The sequence below is a fragment of the Aythya marila genome (genome assembly GCF_965140915.1).
Source record: "Aythya marila genome assembly, chromosome: 1".
Taxonomy (NCBI): domain Eukaryota; kingdom Metazoa; phylum Chordata; class Aves; order Anseriformes; family Anatidae; genus Aythya; species Aythya marila.
In genome coordinates, this window is record NC_139042.1 from 164,759,077 (window position 1) to 164,778,371 (window position 19,295).

At 50.1% G+C, this 19,295-nt stretch overlaps 1 protein-coding gene across 5 annotated transcripts in view; it reads right to left on the reverse strand.

Moving 5' to 3' along the window:
• Positions 1-19,295, reverse strand: part of ZC3H7B (zinc finger CCCH-type containing 7B) — a 43,231-nt gene that overhangs the window by 12,852 nt on the left and 11,084 nt on the right. The window contains exons 6-17 of one of the 5 annotated variants that reach the window (XM_082783879.1): positions 17,895-17,975; positions 16,445-16,504; positions 14,971-15,013; positions 11,007-11,266; positions 10,330-10,678; positions 9,338-9,393; positions 8,326-8,488; positions 8,078-8,239; positions 7,123-7,328; positions 6,279-6,379; positions 5,344-5,525; positions 1,713-1,798 (exon numbers count right to left, since the gene is read on the reverse strand). In XM_082783879.1, coding sequence (XP_082640005.1) covers positions 1,713-1,798; positions 5,344-5,525; positions 6,279-6,379; positions 7,123-7,328; positions 8,078-8,239; positions 8,326-8,488; positions 9,338-9,393; positions 10,330-10,678; positions 11,007-11,266; positions 14,971-15,013; positions 16,445-16,504; positions 17,895-17,975 — 1,749 coding nt within the window. Of the gene's footprint in view, positions 1-1,712; positions 1,799-5,343; positions 5,526-6,278; positions 6,380-7,122; positions 7,329-8,077; positions 8,240-8,325; positions 8,489-9,286; positions 9,397-10,329; positions 10,679-11,006; positions 11,267-14,970; positions 15,014-16,444; positions 16,505-17,894; positions 17,976-19,295 lie in introns of all 5 variants that reach the window. The other 4 variants (XM_082783877.1, XM_082783878.1, XM_082783875.1 and 1 more) reach the window with 4 other exon arrangements.

Here is a 19,295-nt window from a genome sequence, read left to right on the forward strand (position 1 = left end):
TGAGCAAACTCTGAGTCACGATAGGCTGCTTGGACTGAGGAGCATAATGGCAAAAGTAAACAGCTCTCAACAGATACATTAGTCCTGCCCCCAGGGTCTTCAGCAGCAAGCCCACATCTCATCACAGACACTTTCTGACTGTACCAACAAGGCTCCTGCTTTGCCGCTGCACAAACTGAGGCCCTGGGAGGGCTGAGCTGCAAACCAGCTTTGTGCCAGGCATTTCTGGGGTGCAAACAGACTGCCATTGGCCATCAGCCGCGAACATTGCCCAGCGGACCCTGAAATTATAGCTCTCTGCCCATCTCCTGATGGCTGATGTAGCAGGCACTGGCATTTTTCATCCTCATCCTCTGTCCCCTGCAAGCTGTAACAGCTGGAAATGAAACCCCTGCTCAGCATCCAGATCCCACGTGCTTCCACGGACATCTCTGACCGTGCCTGACAAGCAGCTCAGTCTTCTAACAGCAGCACCTCCAGGCAAAGGCGAACTCGAAGCTGCAAGGCTCACAAGAACACAGCCATCCATCTATCTTGTTTTATCCCCATGTTATGCACAGAGAACAAGACAGAGCTTTCTGGAAAATGCAGGCAGATCTATCGCAGGCAGGACAGAACCAGTCACGACTTCAGTCTCTGTGGGGCAGGGACTGTTGGTATAAATCCAACCACTGTCACAAACTGCTGCAGATTCACAGTTAGTTTCCTCCCCTGCGGAGATGCAGGTAGCTGTCTCTGCCCCCGTGGCAGGCTAGAAGGAGAGCCTAGCCAGCTCTGTCTGAAGGGACCATCCAGATCATCTGGGCTCACTTCTTGTGCAATACAGGCTATAAAAACTTGTCCCATACCTTCGGGACCAAACCTATAGCTTCCTGAGAGGTTAAAACAAATTGCTGAGACAACTCAGACAGCTTTGGGAACTAGAGACCTCGGTTACTCTGGACCTTTCCTTCCCATTCCTCAGCCAGCACCCTCTCCCCAACCACTTCTTCCCACCACAGCAGAACACGCGCATACACGTATGTTGCTGAGCATTTCCTCCAAGATGACTCCACCTCATGCACCATAACCAGCAAACTGCTGGGCACAGCCCACTGAGAGCATCAGTGAAAGTCACCTGAGCCTGTCCTGGTGGGCTAACCCATGGTGATCACACCTGCTTTTCCCAGCAGCAGCACCCTACTGCCTCCAGAATATTGCCTTACTGCTGGAGCAAGGGCACTTCACCTTCGTTTGGGAGCTCTCATCCAGGAGACCTCAACCTCAGCAACACCTGAGCTGCCAGTTCCACCCACTCTGGTGTTCAGAGTAGTCCCACGGGTCATGAGTCGTTTCTTGAGTCCTTCCAACTTGCCATATCATCCGTCGGCCACTAAAGGGCAGCAGGACCCCTTTGATCCCTACCCCGTGTGGCCAGGATCCTCCAGGTCTCCTGGTTTCACCAGCAAGGTGTTGCTGGAAGCACCAGCAGGATTGCCCTCCCTGCTATGAAGGCTTCTCCCCACCACTGAACTGAGCAGATACAACGCTGCAAAACAAGGTGCAAACATCATCACTGGCACTGCAAACAGGAAAGCTCTCAGTTGCCCTCCTCCTCAGTGGCCAGCCTGGTCTGCCTGGGACCTGTGAGGCACAGCAGGGGGGAGGAGAAGAGAAAATGTGCTGGAGCAGCCAGAGGCAAACCCAGGCTGTGAGCCCGAGATGCACCTTACCATGCTGTTGGCTGGTTTGCTGGCATGTGCCTCCATCTGTTGCCAGTACTTCTTGGATTCCTGCACGATATCTTCGTGGGTCATTCCTGGGAACAAGAAGGAGGAGATGGGACTGAGCTACCCCTCTATGACCAACAGAAGAGAGGGAGGGAGGGTTTGCAGCTCTTCCCACACTGTGGCTTAGGAATCCCCGTGTGACTGATGTCCCACCAGGAACATCAGAACATGGGCTGTGAGGGGACCCAACGCCACCCCAGAACCTGTTCAGGCGCAGGCTAAGGAGGTAACTCTCCAGTGCTCCTGCTCAAGCCAGATGAAAGGGGAAGAGTTTGGTCTCCTGGGCTCATTCAGACCTGGTGTTCTGCTGAGGGTGTGCGCAGAGGACCCTGATGCTGACTCCAAGACTGACCCTGATTCCTGACCAGGCATTGAGACCTTGACCAAGGCTCTCCCCCAACACCTTATCAACAGATCCTACTCAAGGCCCCGAAGACAATGTTTCGTTATTGGAGTTTTGCCGCTAGCCTGGAAGATTTGAGCTATCTCACTGTCTCAGACATCTAGCATCTCCAAAAACCCAGAAGTCTCATCTAATCCCTGCTGTTACACTCCTCAAGTTGTTGGAGGTGCTCATCAATCAACAGATGAAAAAGAAAGTTGAATTTCAACACAAACACAAAGTCCACCCGAGGCAGCAAGACCAGAAGTGCTGTACCAACCAAGGAACAGCTGCTTCTATGTAACCAGCAAAGAAAGATCTGCAAGGTTTCAGGAATCAGAAACACATCAGTCAGCGAGAAAAAAAGGTTGGTCAGAGCTTATCTAAGGAATTATCTCCTGACCAACTCAAGTGGTGAAGGAACAGCTGCTGCCAGCACCAAGCAGCCAGATGGGTGCTGCAATTCTGAGTACTAGGTGTCAAGAGAAAGGTATGTAAGAGTAGGAATTGGTCAGTGTGAGGACTGACTCTGTTAGAGACAAGCCAAAGTTTTTTTTTTTAAGTCCTATAAAGACCTGAGATACTTGCCAAAACAAGCAAAAGAAGCATCTTACAACTGCCAGTTGACAGGAGAAAGTGGGGTGCTGAGGATGGCCTTGGTGCAGCATGCCCAGCACAAAGAGGTCACAACATTCCTTGTTTTGCTTTTGCCAGTGGTCTTTATCATTGAAGTGTGGTGTTCCCCAGGCATGCCGCCTCTCTGGTCTGGGAGCCAGCACGTTCCTGAACATGAGGGCCAGCAAACACAAGTTTTCCTCTCAGTTTAGGCTGCGTGCAACTTCAGTAAGCCACAGCATTCCTGACCTCAGTTTCCCCATTTGTGATTTCAGCTGTCCAAGTGCCTGCCAGACAACAATACTGCTGTTTGTACGGGGCTTGGACAGGATGAAAAGAATTTCTTCAAGAAGTTTTGCTTAGGTTTCCAAAATGGCAGCTGCTGCCTAGCCAGTACTCCCAAATCAGAGCTCTTTGCAGATTTTCTTCTTCTTGACAATTAATCCCAGAGGACACTGTGCAGAGTTAGGAAAACTGCAATTCCCTCTCCCAGGTTCAAGTATTCCAGGGCTGGACACAGCCCTGATCCATTCTTTGGGGGCAAGTCCTAAAAAGCTGGGAAAATCGCAGCAGAGAGTTAATGCACTGCACTGGATCTGGCAGAACAAATGCAAAATGACCAAAAATGACCAAAGCAATCTCCATCTTCACCATTCTGCACACCTGCACTGTGAGGCTGGGCATGCAAGGCTCTTGTCAGAAGACTGAATTTCAAATGAAGTCCTTAGCAAGCGACTGCCTTCTCCCACTCCCAGAAATCTGAACTAACTCAATAATATGCTCTAGAAATGTAGTGGTCAGAAAAAAACCCTCCCAGATATGAAAGGATGTTTTCCGATATGCCAGCTCTACAAAGCAGGAACTGTCCCAAACACACTCTGGGAAGCAAAAGGCCAATATGCTGGTCACTTTGTAACACTTCAGCATCTTTTGCAACATCACTAGTGAGGACAAAGACCCTGCGATTTCCACCCATGGAAGAAGGTAGCAAGATGTCTGTGAATAGCCACGGTGAGGAAGGAAACAGTCCTGCCCGCACTGGTTTCACATGCAAGCTACTATGAATGATGGATGCCCCCTTCCTATTTTTGCAGAGCAAACGGTACCTAAATCAAGCTCTCTGCTCCAAAGCTAAAGCCTTCCCAGAGACTGGTGACAGCTACCTTTCATCTCTGTTTCCTTAACAAGGGCTACACCTAAGAGAGGTGATAATCTACCACTCCAGAAAAGAAAGCTCAAAAGGAGACCAGGCTCATATATACAACAGCCTTGCAGAAAAATCAAAAAGATGATGGCTCTCCCATTGTTGGAAAAGATGGGAATAAGCAGAAGATGTACCGACCACTTTTGCAGCTAAACTCATGGCTTGTTTCAGCTCCTGGTTTTCCCTTTGGAAGTCACTCCTTCAGGGAAAGAAGCCATGAAGCAAAAATCAGTTTACCCATTTCATCTACAGGCAGAAAAGGAAGGAAGAAGGAGAGAAAAGAAACTTTTCCTAAAAATAAAAAAACATACAAATATGGAGTGGGGAAAAGAACAAGCTGCTTGACTACTAGAGTGCCCAGAGTACTACAGGCAGTATCATTAACATTTAGGGCAGCAATCCTTGCCTATGGCTCACAAGCAACATGTTGTCTTAGAAGCTCCAGTGCTGTAATTTTTTGATTTCCTGTGGCAGCAAGTGAGTGAGGCCAACTGAGAAGAATACAGATGGCATCTGCCATCTTGTTCATCGCTGTCCCTTGTCAGCCGAGCCAAGCCAAGGCTCAGGACTGCATGAGCTACACTGACAGGCACTTGAATAGTAAATTAAATTTGTTGCTCCCAATTACATCAAAGAATGGTAAGAAAAATCTAAACCATATTTTCTCTCTGAAGTACTCCCATTAACCAGGCTGGGTCCTGCGCTAAACAAGACCCCATAGTGAAAAACCATCCTGGCAACGTTTTGGGGGGACCACCATCCATGCAGTTAACAGGAGAGCAGCAAGGCAAACCAGTGCTGTCAGAGGGAGAAAGGAGTGCAAGGCCAGATGTGGCAGTGTTGTTGTATGAGTGACCCGAATGTAATTCCTGTAATAGCCTCTTCAGCAGCACGCCATCAAAGCCTTTTTGGAAAACACCAAGTATCTTGTCATTTCCCACTGTTGCTGAATTTGTTCGGAGAAAATGAAGACACACGGTCTTTCTTTTTATAACTGCTTTGTCACCTGCGTGTGCTGCTATTCTCACTGCATCAGCTGTTCATTCAGGGACCCAATTGCTATTTAGGGTCTTCCACAGGATTTAAGCATCAAAACACGTCCGGGGATTCAGCCCTACCTAACAATTATTTCAGCTTATGCAGCTGCTCCCAAAGGAAAAGCTTCCTGGTCTGCAATTTACAGTAGCACCTGTAAAGGGACAAGATCCAAATCACCTCACAGAACACCTTGGCGCTATTTTCTGTGTCTCCGAGGAGAGAGATCAAGTGAGCAACAACTTCTCAGCTCTCCCAGATCACCCCCTTTCCCTCCCAGCTGGCCCCAGGCATGTGCTGGAGGAAACTTGGGTGCATGCATTGCCAGCCACGCTCACCTGAATATTGCTGCAGCAGCCAGACCTTGAGCTCGATGAAACTGTGAGCGAAGTGGCAGCTGTCCTCGCGCAGGCAGCCGTAGCGCACCTCGTGTCGGCACACGTCAAACTGAAAGTGCTCCTGGAACTGGCGGATCTTGGAGTACTTCAGGGAGGTGGAACGCACGATGTGGACCAGACACCTGCAGCCAGGCCAGGGACATTTTAATCACTGGAGGACCAAATCTTCAGCCCTCCTCCTTACATCTTTGATTGATTTTCATACAATTGACTGGGAAGGCAGATGATTAGCTTTGAGAGAGGCAAACTCCCACTGGGAAAACCAACCACCCATCCTCCCACTCTGCATAAACTCTAGGTGGGTGTTTGCAGTCTCTTCAGCCCATGGGTGATGCCCTGCTCAAGATCAGAGGTCAGACACATTTTAAAACATGCAGCAAATACAACAACTCCTCTGGCTCAGCAAGTCTCTAAGTCTCAGGCTGCCAAGAGCCAGAAGGGGTTGTATTACCGTGTACTTGACATGTTTCTTACACTTGTTTTCCTAAACATTCATTATCAGCCAGTCAGAGGCAGGATCCCGAGCTAAAGGATCTTTTGATTGACCTTTACATAAAGGCCAAACTCAAAGGCAAATTAAGTCAATGGAAAACTTAAGGTGATTCCAAAAGGGCTTTGCTTATGCCTGAAATCCCTCAGCACCAGAAGCAAACACGCAGAGAGAAGCATACAGCACTACTGATCATGTCTTTAAGCTACCCTATGATTGGAACCCACGGGAGGGAGAGAGGAAAAGAGAGAGGGAGAGGGAGAAAGAGACGGAGAAAGAGAGAGAGAGGGAAAGAGAGAGGGAAAGATAGAGACCAGGGGCTTGGAGTTAAACTGGCTGGACGTGTGAGAGACTGCTCCTATCAGCACAACCAACATTCACTCACTTGTTGTCATGGAAACTGTGTTTGGCAGAAAGGTTGGAGCAGACAGCTGGTGTGTCCTTGGTCCCTTTGCTGATAATACGGGGTTTGCTGTCAAAGCAAATCTGAGAAGAGAAGAATTAGCATGCTGGGAAAATCTTAGACAGAAGTGAACCAGAGCCATTTCGCTTGGAAAGAGAAGAAGAAGCTGAGCCAGCCTATTCTAATGTTCAAAGTTAGAACAAGCTTGGTGAAAACTTTGTGGTAGGGCTTTAAAATAAAGTAAGTGAACTTTTGGAAAGGCTTCAGGACAACATTTTTGGCTCATTCTCAACAGTATTTTCCACTGCGGTTGGAAAAATTTTGGTCAGAGCCACATATTCTTTCCCAGTTGGGCAACAGAGCAAGAACAAGGGGGAAACGATGGGGAAAAATAAAAAGAAAAGCCAGTTCACAGCTAAGAACATCTCTCTTCGCTTGTAACACTGCCAACCTGGGGAACTCTCTGCTGCAGTGCGTCAAGAGGGTAGGATCTAATCCTTAAGTGGCTGAGTCAGTGGTTCAGCACGGGCAGCAGGCGGGAAGCTGCTTCCTTACGGGATTGTGATTTTTAAAGCAGCTGGAGCCAAATCACACTTCAAAACAACACCTCAAGGCAGAAGAAGAGGAGGGTGGTCCCCTGTGGCTGTGTGCACCTCATGCAGCTGGAGGAGCGAGGAGAAATACCTCCTCGCCTTCCTCCTGCGTGGCTGCATCCATCGCTCGCTGTCCTTCTGGGCACAGGGCACTGGCTGGGGCACAACGTCCCAGCAGAGGCACGCGGAGGAGATGCTGAAGGCACCCACTCCCCCCCCCACAAGTCCTGTACCTCACAGAGGAAGGTGAAGATGCCCTGATGTTCCTTCAGGAGCTTGGCAATGGTGAGGCTGCTCTGCTTGATGCCACCTAACGGGTCAAAGAGGAGGTCGCGGTTGAGGGTCCCCTTCCTCTCCTCAGTCCACACGTCGATCTCTTCCTGGTGGTACGCGAAGGTGCAGTTATCCCCGTACTTACAGTCCTGCTTGTTAAGCATATCTACAAAGCAACAAACAGCACACACCACCACACAGGGAGGGCGGCCCAGTCAGAAACTAAGCTCTCTTTCGTCTCCTCCCACTGCCCACACCTCACAAGGAGCTGAAAGCAAGAAAACACAGAGTCAAAGAAAAAGAAGAGACATCTCCCCCCCAGGTTTGAGTACGCCAGGGCATTCAGCGAGGTTAATGCAAACCACTAAGTGGTGACAACCTCACGTAGATGCCATCTGTTGGGGAAACTGCTTCACTACGGAGGCCTGCTTTAATGCAGTGCTCAGCCAGGGACAGGCTGCCACTTAACCACCCCCTTTTAAAGCCAATCTGGATTAAGTTCTCCTGGCAGCTCAGCACTAAGCTGGGACCGTTACCTTGGCTATTCCTCCCTCCCCACCTCAGCAGGAGCTTTGCAGTGACACTGCCTCAGGGACCTGTCTGGTCACGTTGCACGTACGAGCAAAGGAGCAGGCCTTGAGAGCTTTACCCTAGGCAGAGCCACAGACCTGCTGCGTGGCTGCTGGGTGGAGCAGGGCTAACGCAGGCACGTGTACAGCAGGCAGATGCTCAGCAAAGCATTTATCAACTGCCTTGGCTATAATTGCACCAGGCGTCACAGCCCACAGGCTGTTGTTGGGACAGGAAGACCCCAAAGACAGGAAGCAAGACCAACAGAAGACCTCTCCCAGCCGCCCCGGCACACAAATTACAACCCTTTCCCAGCCACCCGCAGCCCTATCCCCTCCAGATCACCTTTGCACAGGTAATACGATCCCACAAAGTTGGTTTTCGTTGGGCGAGGACGGATCCTCTTCCAGGTCTTGTCTTCCGAGTTCTTCAGCCTGCCCAGCAGGATATCTCGCTTGCATTTGTGCTCCAAGCCTTCCCGATAGGTGTAATCACCAGCCTTGGGCCCTGCAGCAGGGAAGAACCCCATCAGCCAGGGGAGAGGCAAACCCTAGCGCGAGCCAACGCTCCAGGTGGCAGAACAAACGCATCACCTGTTTTGGGGTAGCAGATGTGACAGGCTTGTTTGAAGACATGAGTGGACGCCAGGGGGTTCTTCACCAGCAGGGCTGTGTTGGGCATTACTGGTTCTGGCTGGGACAGCAGGTGCTCGGTGACTTTGGGCACAGCTGGGTGACTCACTCCGCCGAGGCTGACCTGCACAAAACCACACGGACATCACTTCTGAGCTCTGCAACCGCGCGGGGAAGAAAACTCCGCAACCCCACATCCCGCTCCAGTCTCCCCCCAAACTTCCTCATTTTCTCCCTCATGGAAGCATTCAAATCTGCAATGACATTGCCAAAAAAGCTGCATGCATCTTTTAAAAAAATAACCAAGTGTTGTATGTTCACTTCAAGGACAGGTCTCCTTCACTCGTGGTAAGGAGACGCCAATTTTCTATCACGAGACACAGAACAAAATGCCCCCCTCACTCCTTCCCCCATTCCTTCCATCACAACCAACTCTCAAATCAACCCCACTGCTACCCGGGAGGACAAACAACCGCTTATCAGTCTTCAGGCAGCAGATTAATCTGAGGATAGAGACTTTCCGCTGCAGTGACGTAACAGGGACAGCGGGACAACAGGAACTTGAGAAGAACAATTTGTGTTCCAGACTTTCTGGCCAGAGACAACCCTACCCCGTTCCCCCACCACTGGAGACACGGGACAGGAGCAGAACACTTCATCTGGAAAAGCCTCCTGAGAGGGGCAGGGAGGAGCAAAGAACTTCACTAGTCTTAAGACAAACCCGGCTTACTCTGCCCCACCCTTCAGTGTTATGTGGCTGCTAGATACAGTGGCCACCTTGGATAAAAATGATGGAACAAATGTCTTCCTGCTGACTCTGGGGAAACCTTTACCTGCCTCACCAAAAGGCTGGGGAGAGCGCTGACCGGGGCAGGTTAAGAAGAGGGGCCCAAATTACCTACAGCACCCAAGTCACCACTACCTTGGCTCCAGAGCACCTTGGGGCATCAGCATGGGGGAGCGGCTCACTCACCACGGGGGATGGTTTTTGGCTGCCAGGTGGGTGTCGCAGTTCCTGAGGGCTGGTTTCTTCTGGGCAAAAGAAAGGGGAAAAACACAAAACAAAACGATCATCTCACATTCAGAAGTGGTTCTGCTCACAAAAAGACAAGTAAGTGCTTGTGAAATCCATTTGCTTTATTTATTTCATACCATTTTAGTACTTTTTACTTAAACCACCCATCTAAGTCTTGGGAAGACTCTAGGAAAGGCCTTCTTGTCCCCAAAATCACACTGAACCCATGTATGCCACTGAGTTCTGGCATTCCCAAGGTGGCAGCGCTGAGGCAGCCCAATGCTGAGGTGAATCTGAGTGCTGAAGTGCTGACTGGTCAGCCTCTGTTCTTCTCAAAATATTTTTGCTGCCTACGTACTGCAATCCAGGGGACAACCTATCCCAGAAGAAGCCTGCCTTCACTCATGGGACAGGTGGGAACCAGCTTTTTGCACACCAACCTCCACAATCTGGCTCCCTGTGACATAAGAGCTCAGTGCCCATGCCCCAGGATGCTTACTGCCCTGAATTCAGACGGGAGGGACCCACCTTGGCCTTTACCATGCAATGACGTCCTATTTCATTTAAAACAGCCACCAAGATTTTACTCATTTGGTCTAAAACATCAGACACTGGGGAAGGTGAAGGAATTACTTCATGGTCTAGTAGATTGTGCCAAATGAGGCGTCTTGGATACCAAGCCATGATCAGGCCTCACTGCTCCTCATCACACACCTTGGCGTTCCTTTCTCCTGAGATTTCACACCATGCACATACTGGTTATCTGGGATTGCACACCTACAGCCCTTCGTATTACTCATGAGCAAGACATATTCATCTGCTCAGCCCTCTCCAACATTTGTATTCCTGTTCTGAGCGGGGAGAGCTATTGGACAGACCTCTTCAGCCCTGAAGGAAACAGCCTTGGGTTTCCCAGGTAAAAGCACAAAACCCCGTCACCCCACACCTACCAATGGCAAAGGAATCCAAGGCATCCAGTGACCCTCTGCTTGTCCCGAAGGAGTCCAGGGCATCGAGCCGTGAGTCTGTGTAGGGGAGCAGATCCAGGGAATCCAACGAATCCAAGGTGGAGCCACCACTTCCCCCCGGCGGGGGCTCGAAGGCGTCCAGCACGGAGGAGGAGGAGAGCTGCTTGGTGGGATCCATCACCAGGCCGAAGGAGGCAGGCGGCAGCGGGGTGGAGACGGGGATGCTGGCCGTCACGACCGGGGGCAGCAGCGGAGTTCCCCCCGGGAACACGGGGATCAGCTGGGGCATCTCCGTCGGCAGGTTGGTGGGAATGGTGCCCTGGACCAGAGACTTTGGGGAGTTGGGCAAGAGGAAGAGAAGCAGCACGTTAGAAACAAGGAGCGGGGAGCGAGTGAAGGCAAAGAGAGCCACAGGCTTCCAGCCAGGTGTGTGCTGAATTATCTGAACGGAAGGGACACCCGGCAGCCCCATACACCGGCAGGCTTCCCCCAGACCTTCCCATCCCATCCGTCTGCACCACACACAGCCCGGAATGAATGAGTTCTGCCAGAGGAAGAGCTAGGACGAAAGACTGACAGAAGGAGAGAGGCAGCACGCCTACCCTTCAGCTCCAAAAACCGATTTGGAACAAGAAGCAGGGGACCCGTGCAGCTCTTACTAGAGGGTAGGGTGACCCCTCAGCGAGGGAGTCCAGGAGGGAGTCCAGTTCTTCCCCGATGATGTCCCCATCTGTGAAGTCCTCCACGCTCTCAGGCACTAGCAGGGGCACGCAGTCCGGAGACGGGAGCAAGCTGGCAGCAGGGAGCGAGGTAGGCAGGCCCTTTGCATCCGAGTCTGAGGGCAAAGGGGCCAGCCCCTCGCTCCCAGGGATGGAGGTGGCCACGGGAGCCGGGAGGCACTGCAGGTCCATAGAGCAGTCTGTGACGGGGGAGAAACAGAGCCAGTCACCCAGGAGAGCCTCTTGCAAGGGGCAAGCAGAGCACAGCCTGGAAGAAAACAGCACTGTACAGCTCCATCAAATCACAAACACCAAGTACATCGAGTTTCCAGAGGAGGGCTCTGGTCTGAAGAGTTCTTGCCCTTTGATATTTGTTCCCGATCTCCAGTGGCTCACTGATAGCTGAAGCATGCTCTAAAGGCCAGCGCACAGACCGACTGTCCGGATCTGGCAAGCAGGAACCAGAACAATACCAAGCCTGTGGCTGATCCCTTACTGAATTTGCTGCGGCCAGGACTGAGGGCCAGGGGCACGTAATCCCATTTCTATACAACCCACCGCCTGGTGTTTTCTTTAATGTTTCTCATTAATGCACTTGGCAGAGATCGCCGCCTCCTCTGCTCCTTGGAGCTTCGATATCCCAGCTGAAAGCTTGCTTACTCGCACCCCCTCTCTAAGCCCTCAGGCATTCTGGATGGCAAAAGATAAAAACACGAGGTCCTGCTGGGAAGAGTCAGAGACCAGGGGCTCAGACCAGGCTGTGCTAACAACGTGTCCCCAAAAAACCCCATCAGACTCACTCAGCTGTTTTTACCCAAGAAGATTTCCTGCTCGAGTGCTTCCTGATGTCTGCAGGTGGGAGGATGCTCCCCATGTTCCCCCTCAACACTTCAGTACCAAACATCCCCTTAGAAACTTCTGTGAGCAAGGGTTGGGGCATGAGAGGAGCAGGGATTTTTCCTAAGGTTTCCTTACCCTTCCGGTACGCTACAGAAAAGCTAAGATGTTCCCATCATGCAAAATAAACCTCTGTTAAGTGAAGTTAAGGTTACAAGCACAGATTCCTCACAAAAGAGCATTTTATTCTCAAAAAAAAATTAAAGGTTAAAAAAAAAGTTAGAAATTCAGGAAATGCAGCATCACATTTGCAGTTCTCAAACCAAGCACCCAAACTACCTTAATTCTGCCCCTGTGAAGATGTCCTGGAATGAAAGAAAAGAAATCAGAAAAAAAGGTGCTACTTTCTCCGTCCACACAGCAGTGGCTGCACTGTACCTGCGGCAGGCTAAGGCTGTAAGCAAGGCTCAGTTTGGAGGGAGAGGCAACAGCTTTTATTAGAAGGACTGATAATGGAAAGAGACTAGACAAGCTTCTGAGATGCAAATCTTCACCCAAGGAGAGAAACTGCTTCTTGTCTGTACGAGCCCTGTGCACCCAGCCTCCACGAGACCTCAGCCGTCCCTTTCTGTGTGGGGCTGTAACGCCACGTCGCTGCCCGGGGACCGTGTGGACGCCTTCCTCACAGCCAGCTCAGCAAACCAGCAATTCCTGCAACCCCCCGAGTCCCGAACAGAACAACAGCAGAGCTGACACACACACACACAGGCCCCTTTATCTCCGGCCACCGCCCCCTGCAACCTTTCCTCCTGCATTTTTGTCGGGAGCAGGACGGCCGCCGAGGTCGCTGTGCAAAGCACTGGAGGCCAAGCCATGGCAGAAGGCAAGGGAAAGAAGGGAAACAGCAAGGAACAGACACTGGTTCCCCTTCACAACCTTACACATCCTTCCAAAGCCGTCCCTCAGATCAGGCCCAGCCCTAACCCCATGTCCCCTTCGCACGGGCTTCTCTCAGCTCACCTCCCTCCGTCGCAGACCCTCCAGCCAGCCATTCAGCTTCCCCTCGGTGCTGGCCTCACCACTGGTAGCTCAGCCAGATTTCCCTCAGTACAAAGGGACTGCTTGTCCCTTCCCATTTTTTCAGATGTTTAAATCTGGAGTACTGTCAAGATCCCTCCGAGGGCCAATGAGGAGTTCAGGACACGCTGGAGGGGCCGGGGACACGTGCAGGGGGGAGCAGAAGGGTTCCCAACGATACGGCCTCGAGGGATCCAGAAGCACAAACCTCTGAGGAATGAGTGAGGCCTCCCGTTCCCAGTCGGACTGGGAAGAAGGGAAATGTCCTCAAATGCCCTAAGAGGCCCAAACCCCTGCAAAGCTGAAGGCAGAGAAAGAGAAGGGATGCCCCACAGCTCAGTGCAAGAGAAGGGCGAGGAGAAGACAAGGGAACCAAGAGATCCCACTGCCTGCACACAGAAGAAACCCTGCTCCCCTCCCCCTGGCCCCCCAAACCTTGCCCTCCTTCCAGCCACCCGCTCCCCTTCCCCTCTATCCTTTCTCCTCCCCTACCTCTACTTTCCCAATCCTGCTTTCCCCAGGATGCCCCCATCTGCTGAGCCTGACCATCAGCCACCGTGCCCAGCGAGGTGAATGCAGTGCCCTTAAAAGCCCCGCTTCTCACTCCGAGTCCCCAAAAAATGGTTGTTCCCCCTGTGTGTTTGCTGGCCAAAGGCCATACTGAGCCCTGTCTGAGCCATGATCTGTGCGGGGCAGGGTTGAATTAATCAGATGACTTCAAGCAAAGCATGAAGGAAGCGGCTGCAAGAGTTTGCATCTCAAAACAAAACCAAAAACCACCACCAAAAGCCCACAACAACCTTACTGAAAAAGCTTTTAAGCTGAAATGCTCAAGGTAGCTGGCACCCAGAGCTCTCCTCACGGCGTGCCAGTCTCAGGGCAAGGGGTAACTTATCATTTCAGGGGCTTTGAAAAGGTCTAGCAGAAAATGTTCTCTCTGCCTGAACTGCAGCAAAGCTGGCGTGCTGCTCTGACAACAAATCCTGACTAGACAAAGAGCCTCCTGGATGCAGGCGCTCTTCGCGCTGCAGTCAGAGTCCGGTTCATCTCAGCACAGCAAGATAAGAAGAAAAACTCTCTTTGTTTTGTGGAAGTGGGTCTCATGATTGCATGCAGCATTCGGTTATCCCACTGGCATTCAACGGAGAATGAACGTGTTTTCCAAAGCAGACACCAAATTATCATCACAGATCATGAAATTAGTGTCTTTCTATAAAAAGAGCAATGGCCAACTGCAGCAGCAAGCCGTCACGCTTAGCACTGCAGCTACCTTTTGAAGGAGCAGAGACTGACACACTCAGAGGCACGACTTCAATGCTCCAGCACACGACGGAGGGCAAAGCACCCAGCTAGCCTTTCCACAGGGGCAGAGTTAAGGTCACTTGATTCCCAGCATGAGAAAAGCAACCCTGTGGCCCTCACTCTGCTCCTCCCAGGTGCCTAACACAGAGCGAGGCTCTCCTGGGGCCCTCCCAGCTCCTTTTGTTTTCAACTCCTCCATCTCAGCGGCCTGGAGGACCACACGTGCTCAAGGCACAGACAGTTGCCTACAACCTTAACTTCACTTTATCTAGGCTGTTTTGTCTGGGAGCTTACAGAAGAATTTCAGCAGCTTTGCCAAGCCCAACTTTAAGAAAGCACAACTGGAGGAGGTTGTGAACCTCAGCAGATCCTTTTAATTCCCAGAGATGTCCCTCACTGGGCCCGGACAAAAAGCTTTTCTGTAGGAGGTACTAGCAGGTAAGCACCTGCTCTGCCTCATTTTCCCCTCAGCCAGTGCCTCAGTAGCTGACTGCAAATCTCAAGGTGCAAGGAGAAACCAGTTAAGGTAATAATCTCACACGCTCCTGCTTCCCACCATCTTTTCCTCCTCCTAGTCATCAAAGTACGCAGAAGAGCCACAAATGAAGATGATGAACCTCTCAGGCCCACCAGCCTGGTCAGATACCTTGCTGACAACACAAAAATCAGAGAAGAGAAATGTCTTTACCTGTGTCAATGTCATCAATCGAACCCAAACCATTGGAAGTGGTCTGCGAAGAGGGCATAGGAAAGAGGAGAGAAATTATCACCACAAATTCATCTCTAAAAAGATATTCACACTTCACAGATGAGACCCTTTACTACTCCTAAGTGTATGTGGCCCTTTCTTTTCCTTTATTGCCTCTTTCAGTGCCAGAGCAGTAAAACCACTGAACTTTAAGAGGCCATTCATCCAAAGAGCCTCTTCATTTTCACCTTCAGCACTGGACTAATCCTGTTTCTGCAGAGGGTACCAGCTCTGCATCACGCCCAACCATGTGAGCGAATCTGTACACAGACAGGGCTTTTTCCTGTGTGGATGAGAATGCCGTGTCCCACGTCTCAGGACAAACCAGTCGGTCAGCCCCGTGCAGTGCGAGATCTGATTAGCCCGATCTTACACAACTTTCCTTTTCGGAGTTCACATATTTTGCAATCTAATAACCGCAAACTTTTACAGCAAACTCAAAACAGGAAAAGGTTTCCGCCAAGACAACTGCTGACTTGGAGCTTCAGGCAAGGAATAAAAAAAGCCCATATTTTACAGAAACATAAACAGAGGCAAGTATGTGCACTCTCAGCTTAAACTTATAAAGGTACTAGGAGAGCATTACATTGGAGATACTGCATCTACTGCAACAGTTTTTGCAACTTCTACTGTTTGCAGTACTATAATTTCTTGCAAAATGGAAGATTTTCAAATCAAAAACTAGATACAGCTATAAAAGACAGCTGACCTGCCCCCCTAGAAATATGTGAAGGCAAGTCACTGAGCAGTGGCAGGTAAACTGATTCTTTAGTAACCCCTCTTGCCACACCAAATGTCAATTTTCATGGTTTTACGGTTTGCTTGCTTTAAGGAGTCGTGTGAAGTACCAAACAGCCTGTAAAAGCATCAGGGCTTTTTTTTCTTTTTTCTTCCCCTTGGTAGCCAGTGGTGGCACACAGAAATTGGCAATTTCAGATGTTTTGCTTTATTATTTGTACAGAGCCCTGCCTGAGATGGACCTTCCAGTTCAAAGAACAACACAAAGAATACGTAAACCGTGTATGTACCTTGCTCAATTCTGGACAATGAAACTACGTTGCATGATTTAATTTCTAATGTTTTTTCAGCAGTTGCATTTTCCGATTTTCACTTACTGTTGTCCTAACCACGTAAAAACTTGAAAACTGAAACATCTTTAAAATGCACAGGAAAACAAACATTCACAGTAACCACAAAAAGCAATCACCTTCAGTGGTCTGTTGATAGCAAAAGTGCTTTCACCAGAAATATTTTCAAAGAAATGAATTTCCTTGACAATATTTCTTAAAAGGGGAACACGCTAATTAGAACATTTAAATCCTAGGAGACAGCTATAATTGTGCATGTAAATAAAGCTCATAAGCATTCCAGTTGCAATCCACGAACAGTAACAACCACAGGGTGCAAACTATACCTGATTTGACAAATTGATTGATGTGCCATTACTGAGTAGAGAGAACGTTTCCAATTCCTGCTGCAAGGAAGAGAGATGTCTTAGAACAAAGGCAACTCATGAATGCTTATAAAGAAGGTAGGTAAAGCTGGGTACAATACAGTTTTCCTTTCAGGCACTGTCCATAAATAAAAGGTACCCCAAAAGGCATACCTCTGTGTACGAGGGTACAGTTTTCTGAACGCTGGCAGTGCCAGGTATTTATCATGGACACCTTACTGCAGAACACCCAACAACCCAATGCACAATCAAGAAGTGAAAATGGTCCCTAAGTAACAGAAGATTTTGCCTTTTCTTTAAAACATTACTGCTCTGGGAGGGCTTTACAACACTGGAATGAAAGCTGGAAGTCAACACGAGAGACAGCAAGGCATTACCAAAATATCGATCAACACATTTCAAGTAGTAAAATCATTTTGGATTTTCTGATCTTTGTTTTTCTAACTTTTCTACAAAAAAAAAAAAAATCAGAGTAAAACTTCCCTTCGAGACAGAACTGTCTCAGAGTGCTGAGAGTTGCTACAACATCAGGGGCTTTTGGGGAGGGCCTATCACACGTGAGGCTTGTTGTGGAGAGGAATAGGATGCCTGAGCAACATTTTCCCAAAAAGCTCTCTGCAGACAGACTGGATGCCCAGGGATCACATCACCAAATACTGCAAAGGTGCTCCCCTGGCGGTGCTCCACACACTACTGTGCACGGGGCTGAGGCTGCAGCTGGGCAGAGCTGGCTCAGAGAGGCGCTGTCAGTCGTTCAGTGAACACGCAGTGAACACTGGCTGATGCTGCTTACTCCTGAAAACGCACCCTGGGATTTTACACGAGCGAGGCAGGTTTATCCACGAGGGCCAGCAGTGGCTTAACGCCCTCTAGCTCCATCCCGGAGTATAGATTTCCATACCAACAGAGCACGCCAGTTACTGCAGCACTTTCTTTTAGAGACAGGTTATGGATACAGCCACTGGGGTCAATTAACTGGACCCACGGCTTGCTTTTGGCTGCCTTCTTACCTAGCATCTGCCCAGCTGTGCACCTGCCATGTTCCCCTAAGAAGGAAAGGACTGTGAGGCAAAATCTCCTTTGGGATCAGGCCACATGTTCCCCTCCTCATGGAGGCACAAGCTCCCAAATACATCAGAAGCTTCTCCTGTGGCACCAGGTGGATTAGCTGGAGGCACGGGAAATATCCCAGCAGTAGACCCAGGGCAGCAGTGGGGTTAGAAATGGATTAAGGCGAAGGTGAGTCAGAGGGTTAGGGCAAGCAGGGTAGCCAGCGGCCCGCTGGAGGGACTGCAGGGCAGTCTGTGTGTGCCTACAGCTGCAGAGCAGCACCTACCACTTCTGCAGAAGTAAACCTGAAAGAGTCGAAGGACGTTCTTTAGGAAAACAAAACGAAACAAAAAAGTCATACCTGAGGCCTTTTGTACGCTTTCCGAACCCTCAGTCCCAGCTTCTGGGCAAGCTCCTGTCCCAGCTGCGTGACACTCTCATCCTGGGGACAGAAGCATTGCAAGGACACTTTCAGTTCAGCGTCTTTGTGGCAGACAAAACAAACCAAACAGGAATGCAGCGCTTCACACGGGGCTGTGCCAAGAAGCCTCACTCAGAGACAGCAGGAGGTGGACAATTGCCAGAGCGGCCCTAGGAGAGAGCCCACGCGGACCAGAGTGTTCTTGCTCCTGCTGAGACACTGGGGTTGCACCAGGACCTCACCCCACGCTCTTTTGATGCTGCTGAAAATGGGAAGCAGTTATCTGCTCGCAGGAAAGCACCCGCTCTCTGAAGGCAGGGTTCCTGACTGCCATCGACAATATGGCTGAGGGGGCTGCCACAGGTGGCTGGGGGCTGCTCCAGCTTCCGCAAGGTCCCCATGGCTGGGAAGAAGGAGCCTGCAGGCCTTCCTGCATGCACAGGCTGCGTGCCTTCCCTTTCTGCCAGCCACAGAGCTAACAAACAGTTCTGATACGCAGACAATATTTACTAGCCTGGTTGGTTTGTTTGTACAGCTGAAAGCAAGTCTCAGTTTCCAACTTAGTAGCTACCAGGCCCTTTCACCAACTCCACCTCTGGTTAAACAGCCTCAGCTTAGCCAAGAGATCCTTCTGCTTCCTGCCCTGCATGCCATTAACCACCCCCCCTCTCTACTTACTATGTAATTCTGTTTTTTTCTTTTTCCAGCTTCCTTCTCTCTGAAGATTCATCCTTTCTCTTTCAGCCCCTCACTAGCCTCTGGGTCTTCCATCCCCCAGTCTCAGCAACTTTTCCCTTCAATTTGGAGTGCTACATTTTGATTGTACTTGCTCCCCTACATCCTCAACATTGATCAGGTCTTTGAACTCAGTGAAGAAAAAATCTAGTCTGCCCATGTTCTCTTCTCTCTCCATCTTACATCTCTTCAGTATGTACCTTCCTCTCCTGAAACTGTTCCCATACACTCCAGAAACCTACTCCTGGTCAAATCTTATGGTTGCTTGTCCCTCCTCACTTTCTTCCAACTCTCTGATCTTTCTGACACTGCCATCGCTCTGTCTTTATTAACACTGGACCCCAACCACATTTTCAGTTCTCTGTTTGCCTCTGGTTCTTCTGCCTTTCCAAGCACTCTCTCAGGTGTTTTCTGAAGTCTGCTCCGTGTGGAAAATTCACCAGGAAGACCTCCAGCATAATCACTTTTCATTGATCTGACGCTGATACCTACCAGGTTCACCCTACCCAACTCCACATTCCATCGTCACTCTGACGTGTTCTCTCTGATGCTTGGCTAAGATCAAGAATGTGTTTTTCTCTGGACTACCTCCACCTCCCAGCAGCA